Source organism: Bemisia tabaci, chromosome 9 (genome assembly GCF_918797505.1).
Source record: "Bemisia tabaci chromosome 9, PGI_BMITA_v3".
Lineage (NCBI taxonomy): Eukaryota > Metazoa > Arthropoda > Insecta > Hemiptera > Aleyrodidae > Bemisia > Bemisia tabaci.
In genome coordinates, this window is record NC_092801.1 from 10512065 (window position 1) to 10535495 (window position 23431).

Sequence of the window (23431 nt, forward strand, 5' to 3'; positions counted from 1 at the left end):
AAATCTCCGCCTCTGTTCGATTTTTTCGAAGAGGAGCAAGCCTATTTTATAGCTTGAAATTTATGCATAATAATCTGCTAACAGAGCAGAAAAATCGAGGACACTTTAAAAAATTACATCAACTAGTTTTCAAAAGAAAAAATAAGGTCTGACAGGAAATATGCAACGTCGCAAACGGAGGTACGTGGTTTCGCACTTTGGCCATCGCTGTGTTTCCATGTAGCTTGTTGATTATTCTTCATTACAATTTTTTTTGACGTTGTTGAGCAAGCTGCCTCAAGGATATAAGCTCCCGATTTATTGATGGAATAGGATCTCTAAGTGGGCACCAAAAGTTTATTTTGCTCTATCAAGCAAATGTTTTAGATTTAGATCGCACTTACCCTATATTGTAGAACTAACTTTATTGGTTTATTTAAGGAAGAACATTTTTGCAAGTCATAAAACCCTTTCAGTTTTGCTGACTAGGGATGACGATTTTTTTGAATTAATCGATTTCGGGAAATCGAATTGATTTTCGGTAGAAATATCGAATTGATTTTCGGTAATAATATCAAATTGGTTTTCCGTAAAAATATCCATTTAATTTTCGGTAAAAAAATCGATTCGCTTTTAAGATCGGATGCAAAAATCGATTTTTCGAAATTACAATATATATTTGCGCCAAAAACATAACTACTACTGAAACTGAACTTGAAATGAAACTAGGGTTTCACAGAACCTAGGCCTTATGTGACACATTATCATACGAAATTTCGATTTTTTTTTCATTACTTAATTCGATTTCGGCTCGAAAAATCGATTCCGATTTAACCGATTTTTCGGTGCAAAAAATCGATTAAGAATCGCCATCTCTATTTTGCTTTCCGCAAGCGGCAACACACTTTCTTTCCTTGAACGGAGAGTAAAAAACCCCTTCAATTTGGCTAACTGCAACCAGTAACGCACTTTACCTCCGTGAACAACGGAACAGCCTGTTAGCCTCCTTGTTTGATCAGCACTCATCTGTATTTTAGCGAGCATGTATGCACCAGCGTAAACTAATATTCTGCCATGCTAAGGAAGAATGCCGTATGAGCCTTCAGACGTTGCCAAATCTCCTTAAAAAACTGAATTTACAAGGAAAATCGCGAATATTTTTCTTCAAATTATTTAGACATTTCTTTTCGCAGTTTAATCTAACACATTTGAACATTTCAAAATAAATGAGGCATCATTATCCTCTAAAATACGTATTTCGACCAGGGTTTTGAACCAAATCTTCTCCTATCGAATACGATAAATCATGGAGAACTTAAGATTTATATTGACCAGCTTCTCGAAAAAAAAAAAAATTTCTAAGGAAGTCTGCAACGTCGCACATGGAAAAACGTCGTCTCTCATTTTGCCCAAAAATATGTATGTATAAAATTGAAGGCATTTTGACTTTCCTCTCTCAACTTATATTCGTCTGTAACGATAAACAATGGGACGTGTTTGCTACGGCGCCTTGATACAACTATACAACCTCGACGGATGTCCGTATTGCGTTCAAAAAATTGAAGGCGTTTTGACTCCCTGCTCATACTACGTGTAGTTGATTCGATCGACCGACGCGTTGGTCGGCGGTGACGGGGACTTGATGCAACTATTCAAACTTGATGGATGTCCGTATCGCACAAACTGAAGTGCGAAACCACGTATCTCCATTGCGGTGTTTCAAAATAACCGTTCTTATTTCACCTCTTCCATGAGAAACAATCCAAATTTACGACTTTTGGCACCTCTCGAATGTTCATACGGCGTTCTTCCTTAGCACGGTATCATTTGAGTATACGGAGGGTATGGATTCGATCGAAAAATGAAAACATGAATCCATCGACATGAATCGATCGACACCGATTCGATCGACAGTTAATTTAAAAACACCCGTGTCGATTCGATCGACATGAATGGATGGAAAAATAAAAACGTGAATCGATCGAAGTGAATGGAGCAACACCGATTCAATCGACAACCGTGAATCGATTGACAAACCCGTGAATCGATCGACCAACCCGTGAGTCGATCGAATCGGTGTCGATCGATTCGATCCACATTTTCATTTTTCGATCCATTCATGTCGGTCGAATCGGTACGGGTGTTTTTAAATTAACTATCGATTGAATCGGTGTCAATTAATTCATGTCGATCGATTCACGTTTTCTTTTTTCGATCGATTCATGTCGATCGAATCGACACCGGTTTTTTAACAAATTGTCGATTGAATCGGTGTCGATTGATTCATGTCGATCGATTCACGTTTTCATTTTTCGATCGATTGATGTCGATCGAATCGACACCGGTTTTTTAACAAATTGTCGATTGAATCGGTGTCGATTGATTCATGTCGATCGATTCACGTTTTCATTTTTCGATCGATTCATGTCGATCGAATTGACACCGGTTTTTCAATAATTTTTCGATCAAATCGGTGTCGATCGATTCATGTCGATCAATTCACGTTTTCATTTCTCGATCGATTCATGTCGATCGAATCGACATCGGTTTGTTAACAAATTTTCGATCGAATCGGTGTCGATCGATTCATGCCGATCGATTCGCGTTTTCATTTTTCGATCGATTCATGTCGATCGAATCCATATCCTCCGGAGTAGACATACGTTTTTCTTGTTTTTAAACTCTCCTTGTGATCACCCGTTGTGTCTCAGACCCATTCTATTAATTGTCTTCATCCAATTAATGCATATCCTGAGAGGCCGTCGGCCGAGTTCATTTTATCCTACTTATAGTGGAAGACTTATTAACAGTGCGAGGTGGAGTGAGGATCATACTGAACCCTCCTCCGGCTATTTTGGCTCCTCTGGAAGACTTGGGTTTCTCCAACTCGTGCCTCAATTTTTCCGCAAGATTCGTCGATAGCGCCGAGGAAGAGTCGTCCATACTTTTCTGGCGCAGCTTCCCGATGTTGTGTTTCTGCACAGAGAAGAAAGGGGATACTCATTTTTTTTAAGTGTGACGGACTACAAATTTTCAAAACGGAGATGTTGCATGTGTGAGGAATTTGCGATTTGACTGTTGATCCTTACGTAAAAGTTCGCGAGAAACACGATGGTGCCACTGGTTTTCTCTGAAATCATCTCCCAAGCTCAAAAAAAGCACTCAAAGTGAAACCAAAATGGAGGGGATATCTCATGCTATCCTGAGAGTCCACCTCTACATCAAAACAAACTCTCCATGCAAAGATAGGGAGCAAATACATTAGCAGGGTTGCCGTGTTTTCAGTTTTGGAGTCCCCAAATAAAGTGGCAGCCCTGTCAATGTATTTGCTCCCTATCTTTGCATGGAGAGTTTGTCTTGATGTAGAGGTGGACTCTCAGGATAGTGTGGGATATCTCCTCCATTTTGGCCTCAACTTGAGAGCTTTTTTTGAGCTTGGGAGTTGATTTCAGAGAAAACCAGTGGCACCATCATATTTCTCACGAAACTCTCCGTAAGGATTAACAGTCAAATCGCAAATTCCTCACACATGCAACATCTCCATTAAATGATTGTGAAACTACCTATGTTCAGCTGAAATCAGTGTTATCTCAATTTTTTCGAAACTGCACTTCTGTATGCTCCGTTTTATCCGAGCCTCGCATATGAGCTAATATCTCAATTAATTGAGGGGCTTGGAAGACAATGCAACAAGTGCAGTGTTTTCTACTTCGAAAAATACGTGTTTGACGTTTCGAAATTACATGGATCTATGTGGCGGAATGAAAGTTTTTTCCGAAAAATTGTCTTACTTATACGCCTTGTCCTCCAAGTCACTCAATTATTCCCTTTTTTCTTTTAAGCCGTATAAGGTGCAAGGTGCAAAAGGAAATTCCAATGTCAATTATTGCTATCATTTGTGTCTGGTAAAGACTATCATCGATGTTCTTACGCATTTATCTACTTTTCTGACTCCGCGTTTAAGTCTCCAAAAATATGCACGTTCGAAAAAACGTTGGTGCGTTGAATGATTATGTATCGATACCTGTTTACCCATGAGAGATCACGTTTGCGAATAGTTGCGTGCTCTTAAATCCACAAATACTTCAACTGGAATTTTTATAGCTTCTGAAAAAGTAAAGCATACGCTGGAAAATTAGGCTTGCGTGTAGGGACTTTTCGGCTTAGCATTCTACACTCGGCACTCAACACCGACGTTGTTTTGGCTCGACGCAAAACAAAGATTAATTTAAGTCAAGTGTGTCTCGGTGACGGTTAACTGATTATTTTGAAAAGGGTTTCTCTAAGGTGGTGTAAAAAGAGTTCCATTGATCAACCAGCTACGAGTAGCGGTTAGCTGTACGCCCTAAGATTGCCTCCCGATATTTTCAGTGACATGCTTCTTTTATTAGGGCAAATTAATACGACGGAGAAAATTTGTAACATTCTGATTGAGTGAAAATTGATGATATCGTCAATTGCAACAGATGGAACAATGACAACGATTCATAATAGTCCAAAATGTAACAGGGTAAGGAACGCACAAGAATTAGGTAACAAAGGCTAAAATCATATTTTTAGCGTTGGTTACCAATTTTTTGTGCGTTTTTCATCTTTGTAACAGAGGGCTAATGAACTCTGACTTACTGCCCTCAATTCCTACACTGGAAAAATGAAAAAAACACATTGGATCTAGAGTCCAGACTCTTAAAAACATCGACAAGAAAAAATACTCTTAATTCAATCGGATTTTTGCTTAAATCAAGAACCATAAGCCTCTTAATTTGAGCGGATTTCCTTTTGATTTAATCTTAAATCTGAATGAATCAAGAGTATTTTTTCTTGTCAATATTTTCAAAAGTCTGGACTCTAGATCCAATGTGGTTTTTTTTTCCAGTGTAGAAAAGGAAGAGTATATAATTTAAGTACATGTGCAGGTAAAAACAGTAATAACCGTCAATTTAAAATTAAAGAAAGCAAATGACCCTTGAATACGTGGTTGTTGTTCTGATACAATTTTCTCGCATCATCACGCATATCTGTGCGCATGATTGAGACTCAACTCTTCCGCGTTTAGTACCGTCAATTTAAAATTAAAGAAAGCAAATGACCCTTGAATACGTGGTTGTTGTTCTGATACAATTTTCTCGCATCATCACGCATATCTGTGCGCATGATTGAGACTCAACTCTTCCGCGTTTAGTAAAAGGACTTGTTAAAATGTGTAATTATCCGGATTGAAGCTGCTTAAAACGTGAATTTTCCAGAAATCTTGAGAATATTTTTCTTTAACATTTCCGGGGAGCTTCGACCTTGCACTTAAAGAATTGTATAGAAACTTATTTTTTCTCTTGTGGAAAAACGGAGAAACTTCAATTAGATGCGTAGAAGTGTGTTTTTTAGTAACGTCATCGAGTTAAATGTTTTTGTGGTAAACAAAAAGGCATTCCCTACAGCTCATTGATGCAGCTAACTCTAAACGGCCCAAAGATCGAGGCATTTTGCCCTGCTGCGTCACGATTTGCAATGAGATAGGAAAGTGTAAAATAGTTAATTAAAGTTTAAAAGTAAAAGAAGGATAGTCAACAACAGCTACTTACTTGCTGATAGTACTTTTTTTTAAACGAATCGAGCTCAATACGACATCGCTCAACTTCCACTTTGTATTCTGACGCCTGAGCCTCTGCTGCTTCCAACTGACCCGTCAAAGCCTGAAAAAATTGCGCAAGTAAAAAAAAATTCACATTATAATTCTGCTTAACAAACTTTGAACTTCCGGCATTAAAAAGTATGAGTTCACAACCGCTCTCTCTCTCTCTCCCCCCTCTCTCTCCCTCTCTCCCCCCCCCCTTCTACTCTGAACGCTCCGAGCTTCATTTTCGCTAAATACGATCCAAATCTCATACAGGCCAACACCGCCGTGCTAAAGAAAAACGTCTCATGAACACTCGAGAGTTGGCGAATTTCCTACGGTAAAATTTTTATTTTTAAGGAGAGTCAGAGACCGTCCTTAAATAACGTAACGCTCTTGGGGGGGGGGGGGGGGAGGGGGTCGAGGAGAACGTTACACTATTTTGTTTTTACTTGTTAAAGGAAAGGGTCCTGCGTCACAGAAGCGTTACTAGGGTGGAGGGGGGGGGGGGTCAGAAACGCCGAAGAAGTGCGCTATTTAATTTAGAGACGGCCCCTTATGAATATTTTCTCTAGAAATTTTCAGATTATTTAGTTAGTTAGTTAATTTATTTGAAGACATTCAGCATCTTGGGCTATTAACGTCTTTACAAAGAATTTGGAAGATGGGTGCATGTACAAAAATTTAGATTTTTAAATTAAGGGAGGCAAAGGGTTAGATCCGATCGCGAATGCGATTCTCTGAAACATTGTCATTGAGACCGTTCGAGCAGTACGTGATGCACTTTTTCCGATTTATTGACCCACCCCCTCTCCCCCTTGTAATGCATTCCTACACCCTTTTTTGAATTACGTAACATTGGCTTGCCCCCCCCTTAATGTTCAATAAATCAAGAAAACGCCGAGGAGACAGCTTGAAAAATTCAGGGCTTTCTAGAAATATTTTGCTGAAATACAATGGGAAGAGATCAACATAGGGAAGGGCGGGATTTTCATTATTTTGTACATTTCTTTAAATTTTTTTTTCTAGCCTCGGATTTCTCACGTATCGCTAGGCTTAACCCCCTCCCCCCTTGTAATGCAACGTAACGCTGGCTCACCCCCCCTCCCTCTCTCCTAAGTGCGTTACGTTATTCTTGAACGGCCACCAGGCGAATCCAAGGAAGGAGGCGTTTGGGGGTGAGCGCCCCCTCCCCTCCGTATGCCCGAAAAAAGAAAGAAGGAAAAGAGAAGGAAGACAGAAAGAAGGAACGGAGGACAGAAGAAGGGAGGACGCTTACACTTGATAGTTATTCATGACGAAATTGAACGAAACTGCACATCAGATGCTCTTAAATTTAATCATTTTCTGGGAGAGGCCCCTGTTTGAGGTGGCTAGATTCACCTTCAGACGTTGGAAGGAAAACATTCGCCGATCTCCCGGATAATTCGCCTTTTACCGAGGGAACTTTGGAAACGCCTAAAGGTGCATGTGGCGTTTTCTCATAGCACGGCAGAAACAGTTTTTCCGAAGAGGCAAATTTTGCTCGAGGGAAGGGTGAAACTTAACGGATTTTTGGTTGTTTTTCATGTGTTTGCGTTTAAGTCTCCGAAGTAATTTTTCACAGCCCGAAAAGGCAAAGTTTGCTTGAGAAGGTGAGGTTTGAACATGAGAGAAATTGTGGTTTCTCAGGTGTTTGTCACCCATTGTTAACATCACGTATAATATGAATTACTCTATCAAGAACTGCTCTTATGCATAAGCGGCATAATAAGAAGTAAAGATGAATCTGTAATGCTTGGGTCCCTGGCTTATTTTTCAAAGTCCGAGAGCTAAAATTCTAAGGGGCTGGGGGGAGGTCATATTTAAAGAAATTTTTCTCGGATGGTTCTTTTTCTTATGTTTCGTTTCAGTCTCCAGACTCTTTTTCCGGAGTCCACAGAGAATACATTTTCTTAAAATTGAAGATGTTCTCTTTGTAATGTTACTTGGATGGGCCTCTGTAGGGTGCCCTTGCTCCAAGACGAAGAGGAGGAGGATGAAAACACGAAACACAAAAATATAAGGAATGAACTCTGTACTTCAACGTGAGAAAAGTGGAGGAGCCAGCCGAGGCCTGGCCTCCAAGAGGTACAATCGAACTCTATCCGCTGCTGAACTGTAACTAACTCTAAAACTAGACTAGTGTCCTGTAGAAATGATGAAGAGAAAGTCCTGATGGTTGAGGGTGACAAAGCCGGACTCCGCGCAGAGTGATTAGATAGAAAGTGCAATGTGTGGAATCCGGTGATGTGACGAAAGAAGAGGAAGAATGCGGATAGGTAGGTATATCGATAGGGAAGGAAAGAATGAACAGGAGTATGAGATAGGGCAGGAACACAACATCTTTCGAAGGTAATGCGAATTTTTTTTTTGAAAACCATGTAAGAGCGTACTTCGGAAATTCAATGAGTGAAATGCATATAGTGGTCCATTCGATTGCATTTTGCAAAAAGGAAGCAAGAGCATTCCAGAGTCACTCAGATTGTACGAATGATTTTACCTTACAAATATATAGATCATCTCTAAACAAATTCTATCTTTACTCCCAATAAACGACAAACTCAAGACGGAAATTACCTTGGTCAGTTTAATTTTTTGCACGATTTCAGTAATTTTATTGCGAATGATGTAAGATGCAAAATCCTAGCAACATTGGAATGCTCTTGGTTCCATTTTGCAAAATGCAATCCGATTCATTTCCTTCATTCCCTGAAATGTCCCTAAAATTGATGCCTTATGTCTATAATTCTATTAAAGGACTTTATTATAATTTCTGTAAATGTCAAGCATGATCCTACAGTGTCATTCTCTGGGTAAACAGTGTTCTTAATTTTAAAACTTTAACATAAAACCGCTCGACAATCGATTTCAGGCAGGGGTAATGCGGAACACACTCTGTTTGGATTTTTATAGAGATCCATTCTGCCGCGCTAAGGAAGAACGCCGTATGAACGTTCGAGAGTTGCCAAATGTCCAGATGGGATAAGAATTTAGGACCTACAGCACCTCTTCCCCCAATAAAGAAATTCGCGCGAAGCGCCTGGGAGGGTTATGCCGTGAAACGGCCAGGGGGTGCACCTACTAGTGTACGTGTCACACAACATAACATACAACAATAGGTATCATGATTTTCTAAATATAAAAACTTTGTTATGTTATCCTTTATTTCACACATTAATATTTTTATAAAATACTCAGATTAAATAATCTTAATATGCAGACTAATAATAATTGAAAGCGAGAATGTCACTTTGCAGTGTGCACGAGTCAAAGTAGTTCCATGATGAAGCAGGAAGCACTTAAAATCCATCCAATAACGAGCGAGAAAAACGCAAGCCTCAGATCAGTCAAAGTGAAAGGTCTAGCCTCATCGTTATTTTCCTTTGCACGATATTTACTAAAATCCCTCGGCGCAAATTCTGCAATGTCCTTGTTTAAATAGCCCATCTCCAACAAACGGAATAATACATCATTCACAACCTCGTGGTAGAACCCATTCCGTGGCATGAAATACATTAACGGGTAGCTCAAAAGACGTTCACGCGCAACGTGGAATTCGTACTCTTTTTTTGTTGCGTGATCCACGTACACCAAGTCGTTCAAATCGGTATACTTTGTGCTCATCCTAGTGAGGAATGCATTGGATTTTAGCATAGTGTCAACTTCTCTCATGACTAAATTCTTTTCGTCGGTATCAATCAGGGTTTCATTCATCAATAGATCAGCGTCAACAAAGAGGTTAGGCGTATAATGTTGTCCGCATATAAACTTGAAACTGTCGGTTAGTTTTTGTCTAATCCAGCCGAATTCCGACTCATCACCAAGCAACTGCGCGTCGATTTCAATGCCGCTAGACTGCACCAAAAAGTCGGATTCTTCAATTTCCTTGACCGTGTCGATATCCCTAAAGCGCACACGTGAACTCAACAAACTGAACATTCCGCTCTGGAAAAGAGTAATAAGAACCATCATCGAGAATACGATGATGAGGAAAAATATTTTCCCCACCATCAACTCAACCATTATCAACCGGGGCTGACTTATCCCCAGAGTATATCTGTAGATCGTCATGAGGGTTGGAAATAACTCGTGGCCCAGCGTGCTCTCTTCGGTGTCCGAACGGTAGAAAATGTTTATATACGAAATCGCGAGAGTGTAATGGACCAGAGCGAGGATGAGGAGAGTCACAATAATGAATATCCAAACTGTGAGTGAGAAGCTGTAGAATGGAACCACATCTTGAGGGACGTAGCCTTTGCGCGGGAGTCTAAATGTAAGCTGACACGATTCCACAGTCGGAGAGATATCGAAGTCTCGCAGATTTGCTAGATTACCGAGTCCGGCTCCAGTGACGTGTACATCCACCCCATACTTTAGCCCGAATTCTAGGTGTTCGAGCTGGGTTGAAGTGTCGAGTGAAGAAAATGGATCCTTTATAAAATGGACTTCTTTTGAAATTGGATGCAAGCGGCAGTTTCGACTTGAGGCCACGTACATAAGTACAAGTACAAAAGGCATAACGGTGTTTGCTGCGCAAACGTCGGTCACTCTACCGTCGAAAGAAAATGGCTCGAGTTCTACCGTGGAAAAGGTAAGTGGTTTTTGATTCATCGAGTACCACGAAAAATCGAAAAACACATCCTCGCCTCCTTTCACGTATTCCTGTATTTTCTCAAAGAATGGGTCATAGCGGTAACACGCCTCTCGTAAGCAGATCAAAGTTTTTTGGCCTTTAAATATACGCCACATGAATCTGAACGCGAAACGCAGTGAATAAGAAATTTGATTCACTGCTCCGTGAGAATTCTCCTCCAAGATTTGCGGAACTTGAAAAGCGCTCATCACGTAAAATATCAAATAATTTCTAGCATTCCATACGTTGTTCTGGGACAGACCTCGAACTCGGTCGAAAAGAGATTCGGATAAATGTGAGTCCTCTTGCAGTTGAATATCGGAAATCGTGAAATTCTCGTCGCAAGGACTTGTCGGATTCATTAAAATCAATTTAAACTCCGTTTCGAGGTGGATGCAGCATTTTGGCAGGTTGAGTGGCCCCTGCTTACCGTCCAATGACTTTGAGAAATTTTTTAGAGCTCGGAGTGATGTGGCGGCAGTGTCCACTTTTCCGAAATTTTGAGAGCCCAGAATGAGGTTAAGGATGTTGGTGAAATCATCGAGTATAAACAGCATGGTTTTTGGCTCGGTTTCGGTAAACTGCGGCCCCATGGGCTGAACACTGTTTGCATGCAGGGTTGGTATGAGAGCGTTGTGCAGATTGCGAATCAGGGCTGTGGAGTCAAATCTGGGGTGAATGGTCGTAACGTGAATAAGCTTGTGCTTTGATCTTTCTAACATCAGAGGACATATCTTGGTGAGGAGGTTGATATGATTCTTCAGAGCAGGTGTCGATGAATGCGGGAGACGCGCTACCTCTCCGGGCCCAAAACATAAGACTGTTATTAGAAGATTATACCTACACCCGAAAAGCGACATGTACGTGGTAACTCGATCACAGTCCTCACAATTTTTCTTCGATTAGATTTCGTTAGAATGATATTAAATGAAAATGTAAGCAAAAATATGTCTCATCATGGTGTATGACCACGTACAGTAGAGTCTCGCTTATCCGTGATGATTGGAACCAAGACTATTGCGGATAATACGAGATTGAGCTATCAAACCGAGTAAAGGGATTGGAAAGGCTGTATTATAAAAGAACCCATTGAAACCTTGTCCAACAATGAAGAAATAAATAAAGTTTACCTCAAGAAATTTCCGCAAACATCGAAAATAGGAGTCCGCGCTGGAGAACTGTAGCGGTTTTGGCCCAGTCACGGAAAAATTTGCGGATAACTCGAATCGCGGATAATCGAGACTATTGTATTTACGGACTTTATTTTTCCGGACATTTTTCCCTTGAAGTTTTCCTCATTACATTTAACTTACTTATCCTGAAATATTTACTCTAACTTGGGGTCGATATGTTTGTGATATTTAGCATTTTGTTCGACAACAAAGTAATATGATGTGCGTACTTTTGTCGCTCCTCTTCATTTTCACGCGAGCCCCAGAAATGATAGAGGTATACATAGAACAGGGCTCGCGTGAAAATTGAGATACGCCCTTACCTACGCCAGAGGAGCGACGATTTGTTGTACAAACTTTATTTTCCGTTTGAAGTAAACACTTAAGGCCACGCGATGGGGGAATGCAGGTTATCTCGAATCATTTCCTCTAAAAGGTTTCCTCAATCTCTCTCTCTCTCTCCCCCCCCCTCTCTCCCCCCTCTCTCTCTCTCCCCCTCTCTCGTTTAAAAGAATGATGCTTTTCTCTGCATTGCACTCATTCAGTTTACAGAGGATGTCCATGACCAAAGTGCGAAGCCACGTATCTCCATCGCGATGACTCAAAAACTCCGCTGGAAACATAACTGAACTCTGTTTCTTGAAAACAGAATATAGACAGTGGAAGTCCGCATACGTTTATCGTTCGCGGTACTTCAAAATTTTCACTCCTATTTTATTCTTTCTCAGGAGAACATAAATCGATATCATTTTTTGAAGTTTCCGCAGACATTTCTTCGCACAAAGAAGGAAAACCACGGCAGTTTTTTAGAACTGTCGTTGAGTAGTTTTCCCATTTAAAAAATGAAGGAAGTCTGCAACGTTGGAAACCGAGATACGTAGTCGCCGACTTTCACCGTTGAACAGTGGATCGAGTCAACAGGAGAAGTTGGACAAAATTTGGAAACTTTCAACGCTTATATGACTCCGTTTATACAAACTTTGAGGTTCTGAAAGTGGCTTAATTGGTCTCCTCGTTTTGAAAAAACGATGGGGAAAAAAAATGTGACGAGGTAAACATCAAAATTTGCAGTCTCAGTCCAAAATTCCATGTCCGACCTCTCTGATTAATTCGATCCACTGTCTGTCGATGTAAGAAGTAGGAGAATGGGCGCCTTCATTTTTTTGGATATGCAAACCGCACTCCTCCAAGTGGTAACAGTGGTCTCCGATGAAAGGACTGCATCAAATAGGAACTTCTTGTGGAGGGTTATTCTTCAACCTCATAGAGAAAGAAAAGGAGGTGTTTGCATTTTGGGCATCTTGGATTTTTTGATGACGTAGGTCGGTACGGACGACTTTTAATAATCGATTTTCTTGGTACTTCATCGAAAAAAGTCATTCTACGTAAAGTGTTTGAAATTATATCATGAGTTGATTTAAGCAGGAAAATCGGACATTATGGTCGGTTTTTAATACTTCGAATTCCGGATTTTGCTGGCCATGCTGTACCGACCTACGTCACGGGATAAACAATCCTCAATACGCAAACACCTCCTTTTTCCTTCTGCATGCTCTTGAACGGGTTATTCTTTTACCTGGATTTTCCGATTCTTCTGCTGGATTTGGAGTTGGACGGCTTTGAACTTGTCCTGGAGGTCAGGAGGCGGCCGTCTTGAGAGCATGGTTTTCAAGTCGGCGTACAACTCCTCCGCCTCCTTGAGTTGCTCCTCCTTCTCGACCACTTCCGACGTTTTCGAGAGCACTCGTTTCTGGAGCAGCTGCATCTTGTTGATCAGCTGATAACACTCTGGATCTGAGCCCTACGCAATCAGAACCGCTAGTAGACGGGTCGAAATGGACCACTAGACAAGGTACAAATTTCAGCATTCTGATACATGTTTCTTTATCCAAATTTCACGTAAAACACGATGCGCACAACAAAAATTACCGCAATTATCTCCTTACAAAGATATTTAATGATTCTTAATGCGTGAATTCAAACCACCCGCTCATGAAAACTCAATGCTCTACGTGATTCACATCGCGCACTAAACGTTATCATGACAATCTCTGCGATATAACAATCTGGCAACCTCAATCTTGTCGCCTCGGCTCAGCTATAGCAAATTGCTAATAGTTTGAACAACACATGGTGGGAAATGAACATTGCTCGATTGAGAAGCTTCCTGAAACCGTTGTAGAGCGCGATTTAACTCACGTAGAGCTTTGAGTTTCTTGTGAGCGGGCAGTTCAAATTCCTCGTAACCAATGTGAAATAAGAACGTTAATATCTTCTTTAGGAGTTGGTTTCAGTAATTTTCGTTGTGTGAATCGTGTTCTACGTGAAATTCTGGTTAAGGGCTATGTATCAGATTGCTTAAATTCGTACCTTGTCTTGGGGTCCATTTAGAGATCGCAATTCTGTTGTCAGGAGACTAAAGCACTCATTTACCAATTGTAACAAAGAAATTCAACGTAAAAAAGGCGTGGTTTTTTTAGAGAGAAAACATCACATTCGATACTGATATCGAAACTGCACTCGAATGCGATATTTTCTCTCTAAAAAACCCCCGCCATTATTACGTTAAATTTCTTTGTTAAAATTGGTAAGTGAGTGCTATAGTCTCCTGACAACAAAATTGCGATCTCAAAATTGGAGGAAAATGACGAATAGCTGAAAAAATGGAGCCAATTGATGCGATGTATCGCATGCCGTTTTGACACAAAATATGGCGTCCATCGAATCATCTTAAGGGAGAGCAAATGGCATCATTCCTTGAAGTTTTCGCAGAATTCTCTTTCCTCAGAGAAGAAAAATCACAGCAATTTTTAAGATTTCCCGTTGAAAAAAAAATAAAGTATGACAGAAAGTCTGCGACGTCGAAAACCAAGATACGTGGTTGCGAACTTACCACGTCGATATCATGAATGTGTCTTAATAGAGGTATCATTCGGGGGTGGGGGGTCAGGGGAAGGGGAAAATTTCTAGTGCCAAGTCCTAGTATCCGTGACGGTTAGCATACATTTTAAACTTCATTAGAGGAATAAGTGGCTTGATTCAAGCAGAAATATGCTCAAATTTACCGCCGAGAATGAATCAATGAAAAGAATAATGCTTGTATTAAGAAGAAAAAATGCTTGTATTATAAGAAGAAAAAATGCTTGTATAAGAAGAAAAGTCACTTACATCAAACAGAAACCCGCTTTCATTCGGCGATTTTATTCTTGATTTAAAATAAAATCTTCTTGACGGCACACTCAATAATGTTTCTACCCAAATCAAGTCACTATTTTCTCTAATGAAATTCAAAAATTTCCTACACGTTGTGAAATACGGAAGCAAGGGCTCACTGGGTTTTTGGACTACCGCTCTCTTTTTGTGCCGTAGTATCTTGATTTATTCTGCGCGGGAAGCTCTGTGATGCCTAACATTCTTGATACGTTGGAGCGCCTTCAGTTTCGTATGATACTGTGCAACACTTCTGTGGCGCAATAGTTGCTTGAAGCGCCGTGGCACTCCGCGCCTCGGCGGGCAACCAGCGTGACCCGCGAACTGGCGCCTACAAACCTAAGAGGGATACTTCACGCATTGCGCAATGCGTGAAGTATCCCTGTCAGGTTTGTAGGCGCCAGTGCGCGTTCCGCGGTGGCAGCACACTGCACTGCTCTGTGTTAGGCCCTAATATTTAAACTCGCGGAGTCAGCGTTTTTCAATTCATGATTTTGAAATGTTTGTACACTCTGCTGGATTATTCTCATGAAATTGAAGTTGTGTAATGATCTCCAGTAATTTAAAGTTCCGTTTTTGATGGACGGTCATAGTAATTTCCTCTGCCAATCCACAAGATTCAACTACTAAAATACGATCTCGCGACACGTTGCACCAACTCAATCACTAAAAGTAACCGATATTGTTTTACAGGCAAAATCATCTAAGAACTACACTGAACAAAAAAACCCTCGGTGTATTTACTAAAAAAAGGGTAAAATTACTAAGAATTCAGGGTTCTATTTGATCCCAGTTTTTTCTTGGTAAAATTACCATTTATGGAATTGGTAATTTTACCGAGAAATCTCGGTAAAATTATTGACTTTCTCGGTAATTTTACTGGACCCCGGTAAAAACGCCAATATTTTTTATCGACTGTGGTAGAATTACCGAGATAAATGGCAAAGTTACCGGGAATTGATTACCAATAAAAGTGGTATTCCTCCCTTAAAAAAACAGTAAAAATACCGGTTTTTATAGGTAAGCTTACCAGTCTGTCTTGGTAAAATTACCAATAATTGGTAAAAAAAGTGAAATGGTAAAGGTACCAACGGACCTTGGTAAAAACACCGAGAATTTTTTTTCAGTGTTCTCCTACCTCTAGCTTTCTCCATCGATGAATGTTGAGAGGATTTTGCAGTTCCTCCTCCAAAGCTCGACACTTGACTCTCTCTTTTGCTAGATCTCGCTCCAGGTTGAAAATGTGCTGTCTCGAGTCGGCCAGACTCGCCAAACTCCTCCGTAAAGCTGTTTTCTCCGATCTTCAGAAAAAAATTCGAGCTCATCACCATAATCGCGGTTACAAAAATAATGATAAAATCTATTAAGCGATAGATTCTATTGGTAGCTAAATCAGAGTAGCTTCATACAATTTTCTTTGAAGTCGTTTTAAGGGACTTGTCATTACAATATTTTTCAGGCAACACTTCAGTATAGAGCAGTGACGATTCTAGCAAGTTGGGAACACCGTTTTTTCTCCATTTAAATGTATGTTAAACGATAGATTTCTAGGTGCGGCAGCCTGTCTCACTAAGAATCTATATATCGACGGTGAAACTACCAGACCACGTATCTCGTTTGCGGTGTTTAAAAATCTCCACTCACATTTTGTTTTTTTGAAGGAAATCAAATCAATATCATTCCTTACAGTTTTCACAGATTTTTTTCCGCACAAAGAGGAAAAATCACGGAAGTTTTCACGAATTGACGTTGAGTAGTTTTCTTTTTAAAAAATAAAGTATGACAGGAAGTCTGCGACGTCGCAAATCGAGATATGTGGTTTGGTAGTTTCACCGTCGATATTCAATGGGTTACAATAGTGTACCTATTAAGAACGTTGCCCTCTTGCTAGAATCGTCACTTTTATGGAGAGCTCTGTTTGCTCTATAAATGAATTTTTACTGTTATACTGTGAAACATTGAAATAATAGAAGTAGTATTATAATCAGATTTATTGGCTGTACAAAGTATCAGATATGCGGATTTAATTTTCCAGATGTAAAACTAAGTAGACTCATTTCATCGGTTTCATCGGGATATCACTCACTAATGGATTACATTTTGCAATAAGGAACCACTATCTCTGGCTTTTCCGTAAAAGCACCTCCCCTATGGTATAAATATTTTTTTTTTTTTAAAGAATGAGCCAGAAATGGTGGTTCCTTATTGCAAAATGCAATCCAAATATTCGCCCCTCTGACGTAAGGGCGTACCTCAATTTCAACCCGAGCCTCGCTTTAATGGGGCTCATGAGGGAAATCGAGATACGTCCTTACGTCAGAGGAGCGACGAAATGTTGTGTGTGGATTCGAAAGTTGTCTAATTCTTCAGATAAAGCTTTTATTTCGTAGATAACCGGTGAATGTTTTTACTTGAAATTTAATGAGATAGTATTCACCTTAGTTTAACAACTTCTAATTTTAGTAGTCGTATGTCGTCGAGGCGCATGGTGTATTGCGTCTCTCCTTTTTGAAGGGAGTCTTGCAATGACTCAATTTTCTTATTGGCCGCTTCCACCTCCTCTGTCTTTTTCATCAGTTGCGTGTTCAAAACGTCTCGTTCGGTGATCATCTGGAAAATTTAAGCATTTCAAGTTTGGAAACGGATGAGAACAATTTGAAGGAAAACTGTCTACTTTTAGAGGGCCCTTCACTTCGGCACATGTTGTCGTTCGGGTCATTTTCGGACCCCAGACGGCTTTTTGGCTGCATATATCTATGGATAAAGATGAAAGACGCACATTTCCTTTGCAGCGTTTAACAAGATTTGCAGCACCACAAGGAGAGACACTCATTATTTGATTTAGCCACCGATATGTGACACTTCTATTCGGGGGGGGGGGGGGGGGATCAGCCCACCAAAGTTCAAGATTCAGTTATTGATATAGGAGTGCTTTACAGCTCGGCACAAAATACCCAAAAATATCAACCCATAAAGCCAGAGTCACGGCGATGTAAAGTTCGTGTTTCAAAAGTCGCCATTCCGAACAAAAAAAAAAAAAAAAAAAAAAAAAATTGACAATTCCAATCCGCTATATTTAGAGCACTACATAGACCGATTTGGATACATTTTTCGGACCTCCATTGGCACAATGAGGAACTAAGCCGGTTGCAACTTTCTTTATACGACTCAAACTAGTATTTTGCATAGACATCCCAAAATCCGATTTTTCGACCCATCTACTTACTGCAAGAAAAATCGCTGCCCTGAGAATTTTGCCTCCGTGGGCTGTGATCTCTTTCACATAATACTTTCACCAACGTATTTTCTATCATATGCTTTGACAACAGTGCAAACCGTGCATAGTAAAAATCGCATTGCGTTCGACGAAGTTTGCATGCAATTTGACTGATAATTGTCACTGAGACTTAAAAAATTCGATTTTTTTTTTACAAAACTTTGAGGGACCTCACGCCCAACCCTTCTCTCTTGAAATAATTACGGGGGAAAAATGTTATGGAACGCAAAAATCTTATTACGGTTTGCATAATTGATGCTTCGAGTAGCTCTCTTCAAAAATTCGACAGTTATTTTTTAAACCTGCCACATATGGACGTATTAATGCGAAATGGAACTATGTGCAAGTGGAAAGATGGGGTGTGCTCGTTAGTTGAGGGCCATAAGATTTAATAGGAATTTAAAAGCGCCAGTGACATCAGCGACGACGCCTTGTTCGTCAGTCTTTAACTCATGAGCCCTGTCCACAACGCTCTTGTCACTTGCCTACGGCTCACGAGTTAGTGCTCAGTTCCTTCTCAAAAGGAACTATATCCCATTTTACATTGTTTCTTATGCAGTTTCCGCGAATACACCACACCCCATCTTTCCACTTGCACATAGTTCCATCTAGCATAAATACGTCCGTATTTTCCACCGCGGTGCATTTTGTGATTCAAATGACAAGACAAACCTTTTCGAGCCCCCTTTCTCCTTGTTTCTTCTCGCGACATAACTCGGCAATGATGGAGTTCAAATTTTTATTTTGCGTCGTTAACTCGGTTACAATTTGTTTCGCGTCTTTGAGTTCGTTCTCGCGGCTGACGATCTCCTTAAAAAGTGCGTCCTTCTCTTTTTCAATCTTTTGAAGCTCTGCAAAAGTGGAGGGTCATTTTTCACTTTCATTAAAAATAAATATTTTTTCGGGAGTATTTTGGCAACATTCGGAGTTTTATGCGGCGTTTGTCCTTAATAATGTAGTTTTAAAAAGTAGACCTACAAGAATAATTGCATTTCGAACTCTAAATCGATCATATTCGACTGACAGAAATATTTTAACACGAGAGTGATGCGGTACTGCCTACACAAAAATATGAGGGCTTTTGACTGATTTTCAGCCGTTATGTTTCAACTTTCAATTCAATGTTCTTACGATCCGCAGGATACTGCAGATCTATGAGTCAGGCATCTCTCCTTCATCGATAAGTTCACGAGTGGGTTGATTATTGAAATTGATAGACAAAGCTATAGATAAATAAGACATAGGGATTGTGGAGCGATCCTATTGGTGGTTATCCAATAGATTAAGGGAGAAAATGATGGACTAACCATAGGGTATATCGTTGGTTGCCGTTAGTTAGCCCATTACCTACCTCCTGTGTCCATTACAACCACCCGTTTCCACCAATAGGATCTCCTCATATCTCTTTCGTCTTCGTTGTCTATAGCTTTGTCTATGAATTTCAATAATCAGCCCGCAGTTATAAAATTTAAAGTAAAATGCAATTATCTCAACTCCCTGAAAGCTAAATCCCAGTGGCTTGTCTACTAAATTCGCAGTAAAATAAAATCTAAAAATTAATCATAAAATCACAACAATTTCTAACAGTGCCCCACTTTGCCATGCCATTATAATTTTTCCATATCATGTTACTTAAGTTGCTATCTATAAACTATTAGTTTAATAACATTTGAAAAATTTAAAAGACTATACTTACTCGACTGCTCTCGCATTAATTGCGATTCTTTTTGTTTAATGTCATCTTTCTGCTGCTCCGCTTGATGGTTCAGCACCTTGAGTTTCTGCTTGTATGCGGCTAGTTGCTCCTAAAATTATTTAATGAAAGACAAGACAAGAAAAAAAAACTGCAGCATAATTGAAAATGTCAATGAGGAGTCATTTTCGGTAATTTTCGTAGCGTGAATCGTGTTTTGAATGAAAATTTGGCTGAGAAACATGTATCAAAATGCTTAAGTTTGTACCTTGTCTTCTGGTCCATTATAGATTTTCCATCAAAACGACGCACACATCTCAGAAACTCCCTCTTCATAAATGGACCGCGTTTAGCAGGAGGAAACCAAGCCACATCAGCTATTGCCGAATTTAATTGTGTCATTGAATTTTTTATACGAAAACGGCTCTGCGGCTTTTTGTGCAAATTTCAGTGGATTTGCTGCATAGTACGAAGCAAATTCCTTGAACATTTCAAGAAATTCCACACAAATGTTCTCTTATAGAAAATTAAATTGCCCAATAACATTCGGCAATAGCTGATGTGGCTTGGTTCCTTTTTGCTAATTTAACACGTTTCTAATGCGCCTTACATCACGGAAAAAAAAGATGTAGGGGTTAAGTCCCGACTGTTGGATGATATGGACATTTCCAATTAATTATGGTAATACCCCAATTAATTGTGGCAATACCCCAATTAATTGTGGTAATACCCCGATTAATTGTGATAGTATCCCGATAAATTAAAGGTTACTAACCCAAATGTTGCGGTACTACCCCAACTTGAATTGCGATACTACCAAAATTAATTAGAAATGTCCATATCATCCAATAAATTGGGGTAGTACCACAATTTTAGGGGATATCCCCTCACACTTTTTTTTCCGTGATGGTCTCAATCTGATACTGTTAAGAGATAGAGAGAGATAGAATCAGCAAGAATCACCGAGAAATTAAAACGCCTGCAATTCAGTGGCTATGCAATTTAAACTACTTGAAAGTCGATATAATTGCATCCTCCCGTATTTCCCCTTTAATCTCATGATCGCAACGTTGACGCAGTGTCTTACTAAGAGCGATGAAGATGCTATTCAATTTATTTCTAGTGGCTTGTAAATCGCCGGCGACCCTACTAACATTTTTCAACGAAAGATTCGCGATATTTTTACGTTAAATTGTGATTCTTTTACGATTTTTTGGCGATGAAGTTGCCAGGATCATCAATATGTGAGCAAATATCCTCAATCTTGTCACAATTTCATCCCTTTAAAATTGCGTTCGATAAAATCGAGATTTTATCTCAATTTATCACGATTTTTTGTTCGATTATATTGCAATAAATCGACGTCGATAAAATTGTGAAACATTCTCCGATCAAATCATGCACAACTCATCGCGATCATTGCTGCTTCGGGATTGCTAATTGCCTGCCACACAAGAATCGCTATTTACAATTAGAAAAACGAAATTACCTCGGTGTCATAAAGATGTTTGCAGAAGCTGTTTTTTTCAGCACGGACAGCATCCAGGGATAACTGTTCGTTGCTTAGCTTCTTTTTTACTTCATCAAGCTCTTTTTTCAGGGCTTTTATCGCTGAATCTTTCTTTTGTCCATCCTCTAACGTCAACTCCAGCTTCTGCTTTAAATTTGCGATTTCTTTCTCTAACCTGAAAAATGAGGGATTACTTGCAAAATTTGACTTTCGGATAATGTTGACATACAACGGTAATGTTGACTACAAACAGTTACATAGTCGTTGCATCTTATCGAGGGGTGCAGTAAAAAAGGATCGCCCTAAAGAGTTTAAAAACGATAACCTTAACTCCTATGTTTCAAAATGTACGTTATTATTTTTTGAATTAAAAACGAGCCTAATATTGTCTGCCCTCTTGTACAAACTATCGGGCAGTATTTGAAAATTTCAACAGAAAATTCCTCATAAAATGAGGGAAATTTAGAAAATTTATGATTAAATATTATTGATAAGTTTTTCCTCAAAAAAGAAACTTCATAGAGAAAGATACGCGTTTTTGTACTCTCAATAATAGAGTGTATCTGAGCAGGCAAATAGACCTCGCATAAGAACGCTTGACCATTCCCATAAATTATCAATTCCGGGACCGTTCAGTAACTTTAACGCAAGACGGCCTTTAAAAAAGGCCGATCAATAGATAGTGGGAACTAATGAGACAACTACCTTTTAAATTAGGAACGAGCTCAAGCGAGGTTGTATTTAATCTGTAGACGAAAATTTGAAATAAATTTGTCCTTCCTACATGCATAACTTTTCCTTGAAAGACACGCATTAAAAGTAATTTATGCAATGTGCAAAATGCCTATGAACCATTAAAATATGACCCATGACTGAAAAAACAGTGATGAGCTGTAGCACTCAGTTTATATCATTGCCCCAGAGCAAAAATGTACTCAACTCCATTTCAGTCATTTTGAGATTTCAGGGGAAAACTACACATGGCTTTGGCTTTATTGAATCTATTAATTGTTTATTCACATTTTCGGAGTTCCATATGTCTCAAAACCAGTGCAGATGGGTACTTTATCAAAGTTTTTACCCGTAAGAAACCTTTGGAGATTTCCAAGATGCACATACCTAAAATTTTCCAAAAAATGTGAGTCAATTACTTCTTTTCTCAGGAGTAAACTATTCCAATATAAAGATGCATTGATTGCGTTGATGCAAAGATTGTACACGATGCTTATTTTTTTACTCACTTCTCTTTGTCTTTTTCAATGGTGTTATGTGCCACTTTGAGTTTGCTCAGTTCTTCCCTGGCACTTTCCAGAATTAACTCGGCCTCTTTTTTCTGCTGTTCCTGAATCTTCCGATTTTTCGCTTCTTCGTAATTGGCAGCTGAGGATGTAGAGCATAAAGTAATCAGCATTTTGGAACGGTTTACAGAGCAATGGAACTTTTTTCCAACCTACACACTCGAAGTCTCTGAGTAGTCCAGACGCCTGGTAAGTCTACCTGGAATTTTGGGTACACAGCGATTTTTTTAACTTACATTATATTTTTTGGGTCGCTGAATCCGAATCTGAAGTTTCCTACCGCGTATCTGGTGAGCATTTTCCGCCATTTTGAAAAAATAGCCTAAAAAGGCCTTTTTTGCGGTTTTTTTAAATATAGCGGCTACGCATGAGAAAAAGTCCCGGATTTAGTTAATGTTTTGAATAGCTGACATAATATGGAAGAAAATGGTATATGAATATGCTAGGTTTGCTCAAAAATTGAGGAACCTCGGATCTCGGAACTTTGGAACGCTTCGGAACTTGGCGGACCGCGCGGCGTCCGCGGCGAGCCGGATCGCGCGTTGACGGGTGCGCCGCGAAAACGTGAATGGGCGCGATGTTCACGATGCTGTATCTTCCTCAATTTGTAAGCAAACCTGGCATATGTATACACCACTTTCTTCCGAAATAATTATGTCAGCTATTCAAAACATTAACTAAATCCGGGACTTTTTCTCATGCGTAGCCGCTATAAAAAAAAACCGCAAAAAAGGCCTTTTTAGGCCATTTTTTCAAAATGGCGAAAAATGCTCACCAGATACGCGGTAGGAAACTTCAGATTCGGATTCAGCGACCCAAAAAACATAAAGTAAGCGAAAAAAATCGCTGTGAACCCGAAATTCCAGGTAGCCTCATTTTTTGCTACCAGGCGCCAGAGTGTGTGCTAAAAATTACGTAGACCATATGGATCGCATCTAGCAAAAAAGAACCAGCGCGATTACAGTGTCTTCAAAATCGGGCAATAACTTCTTTTTTTCTTTTAAGAATACTCAATATATGTACAGTA

General features: G+C 39.6%; 1 protein-coding gene across 1 annotated transcript in view; it reads right to left on the reverse strand.

Moving 5' to 3' along the window:
- Positions 1–2384: 2384 nt before the first annotated feature.
- The window catches only part of LOC109036710 (cilia- and flagella-associated protein 58-like), a 30690-nt gene continuing 9643 nt past the window's right edge, over positions 2385–23431 (reverse strand). Inside the window, exons 9-18 of the mRNA XM_072304422.1 lie at positions 22348–22486; positions 21086–21281; positions 19591–19708; positions 18576–18754; positions 17064–17236; positions 15765–15927; positions 12993–13217; positions 7558–7758; positions 5559–5669; positions 2385–2955 (exon numbers count right to left, since the gene is read on the reverse strand). Coding sequence (XP_072160523.1) covers positions 2752–2955; positions 5559–5669; positions 7558–7758; positions 12993–13217; positions 15765–15927; positions 17064–17236; positions 18576–18754; positions 19591–19708; positions 21086–21281; positions 22348–22486 — 1709 coding nt within the window. The 3' untranslated portion in view covers positions 2385–2751. The remainder of the gene's footprint in view (positions 2956–5558; positions 5670–7557; positions 7759–12992; positions 13218–15764; positions 15928–17063; positions 17237–18575; positions 18755–19590; positions 19709–21085; positions 21282–22347; positions 22487–23431) is intronic.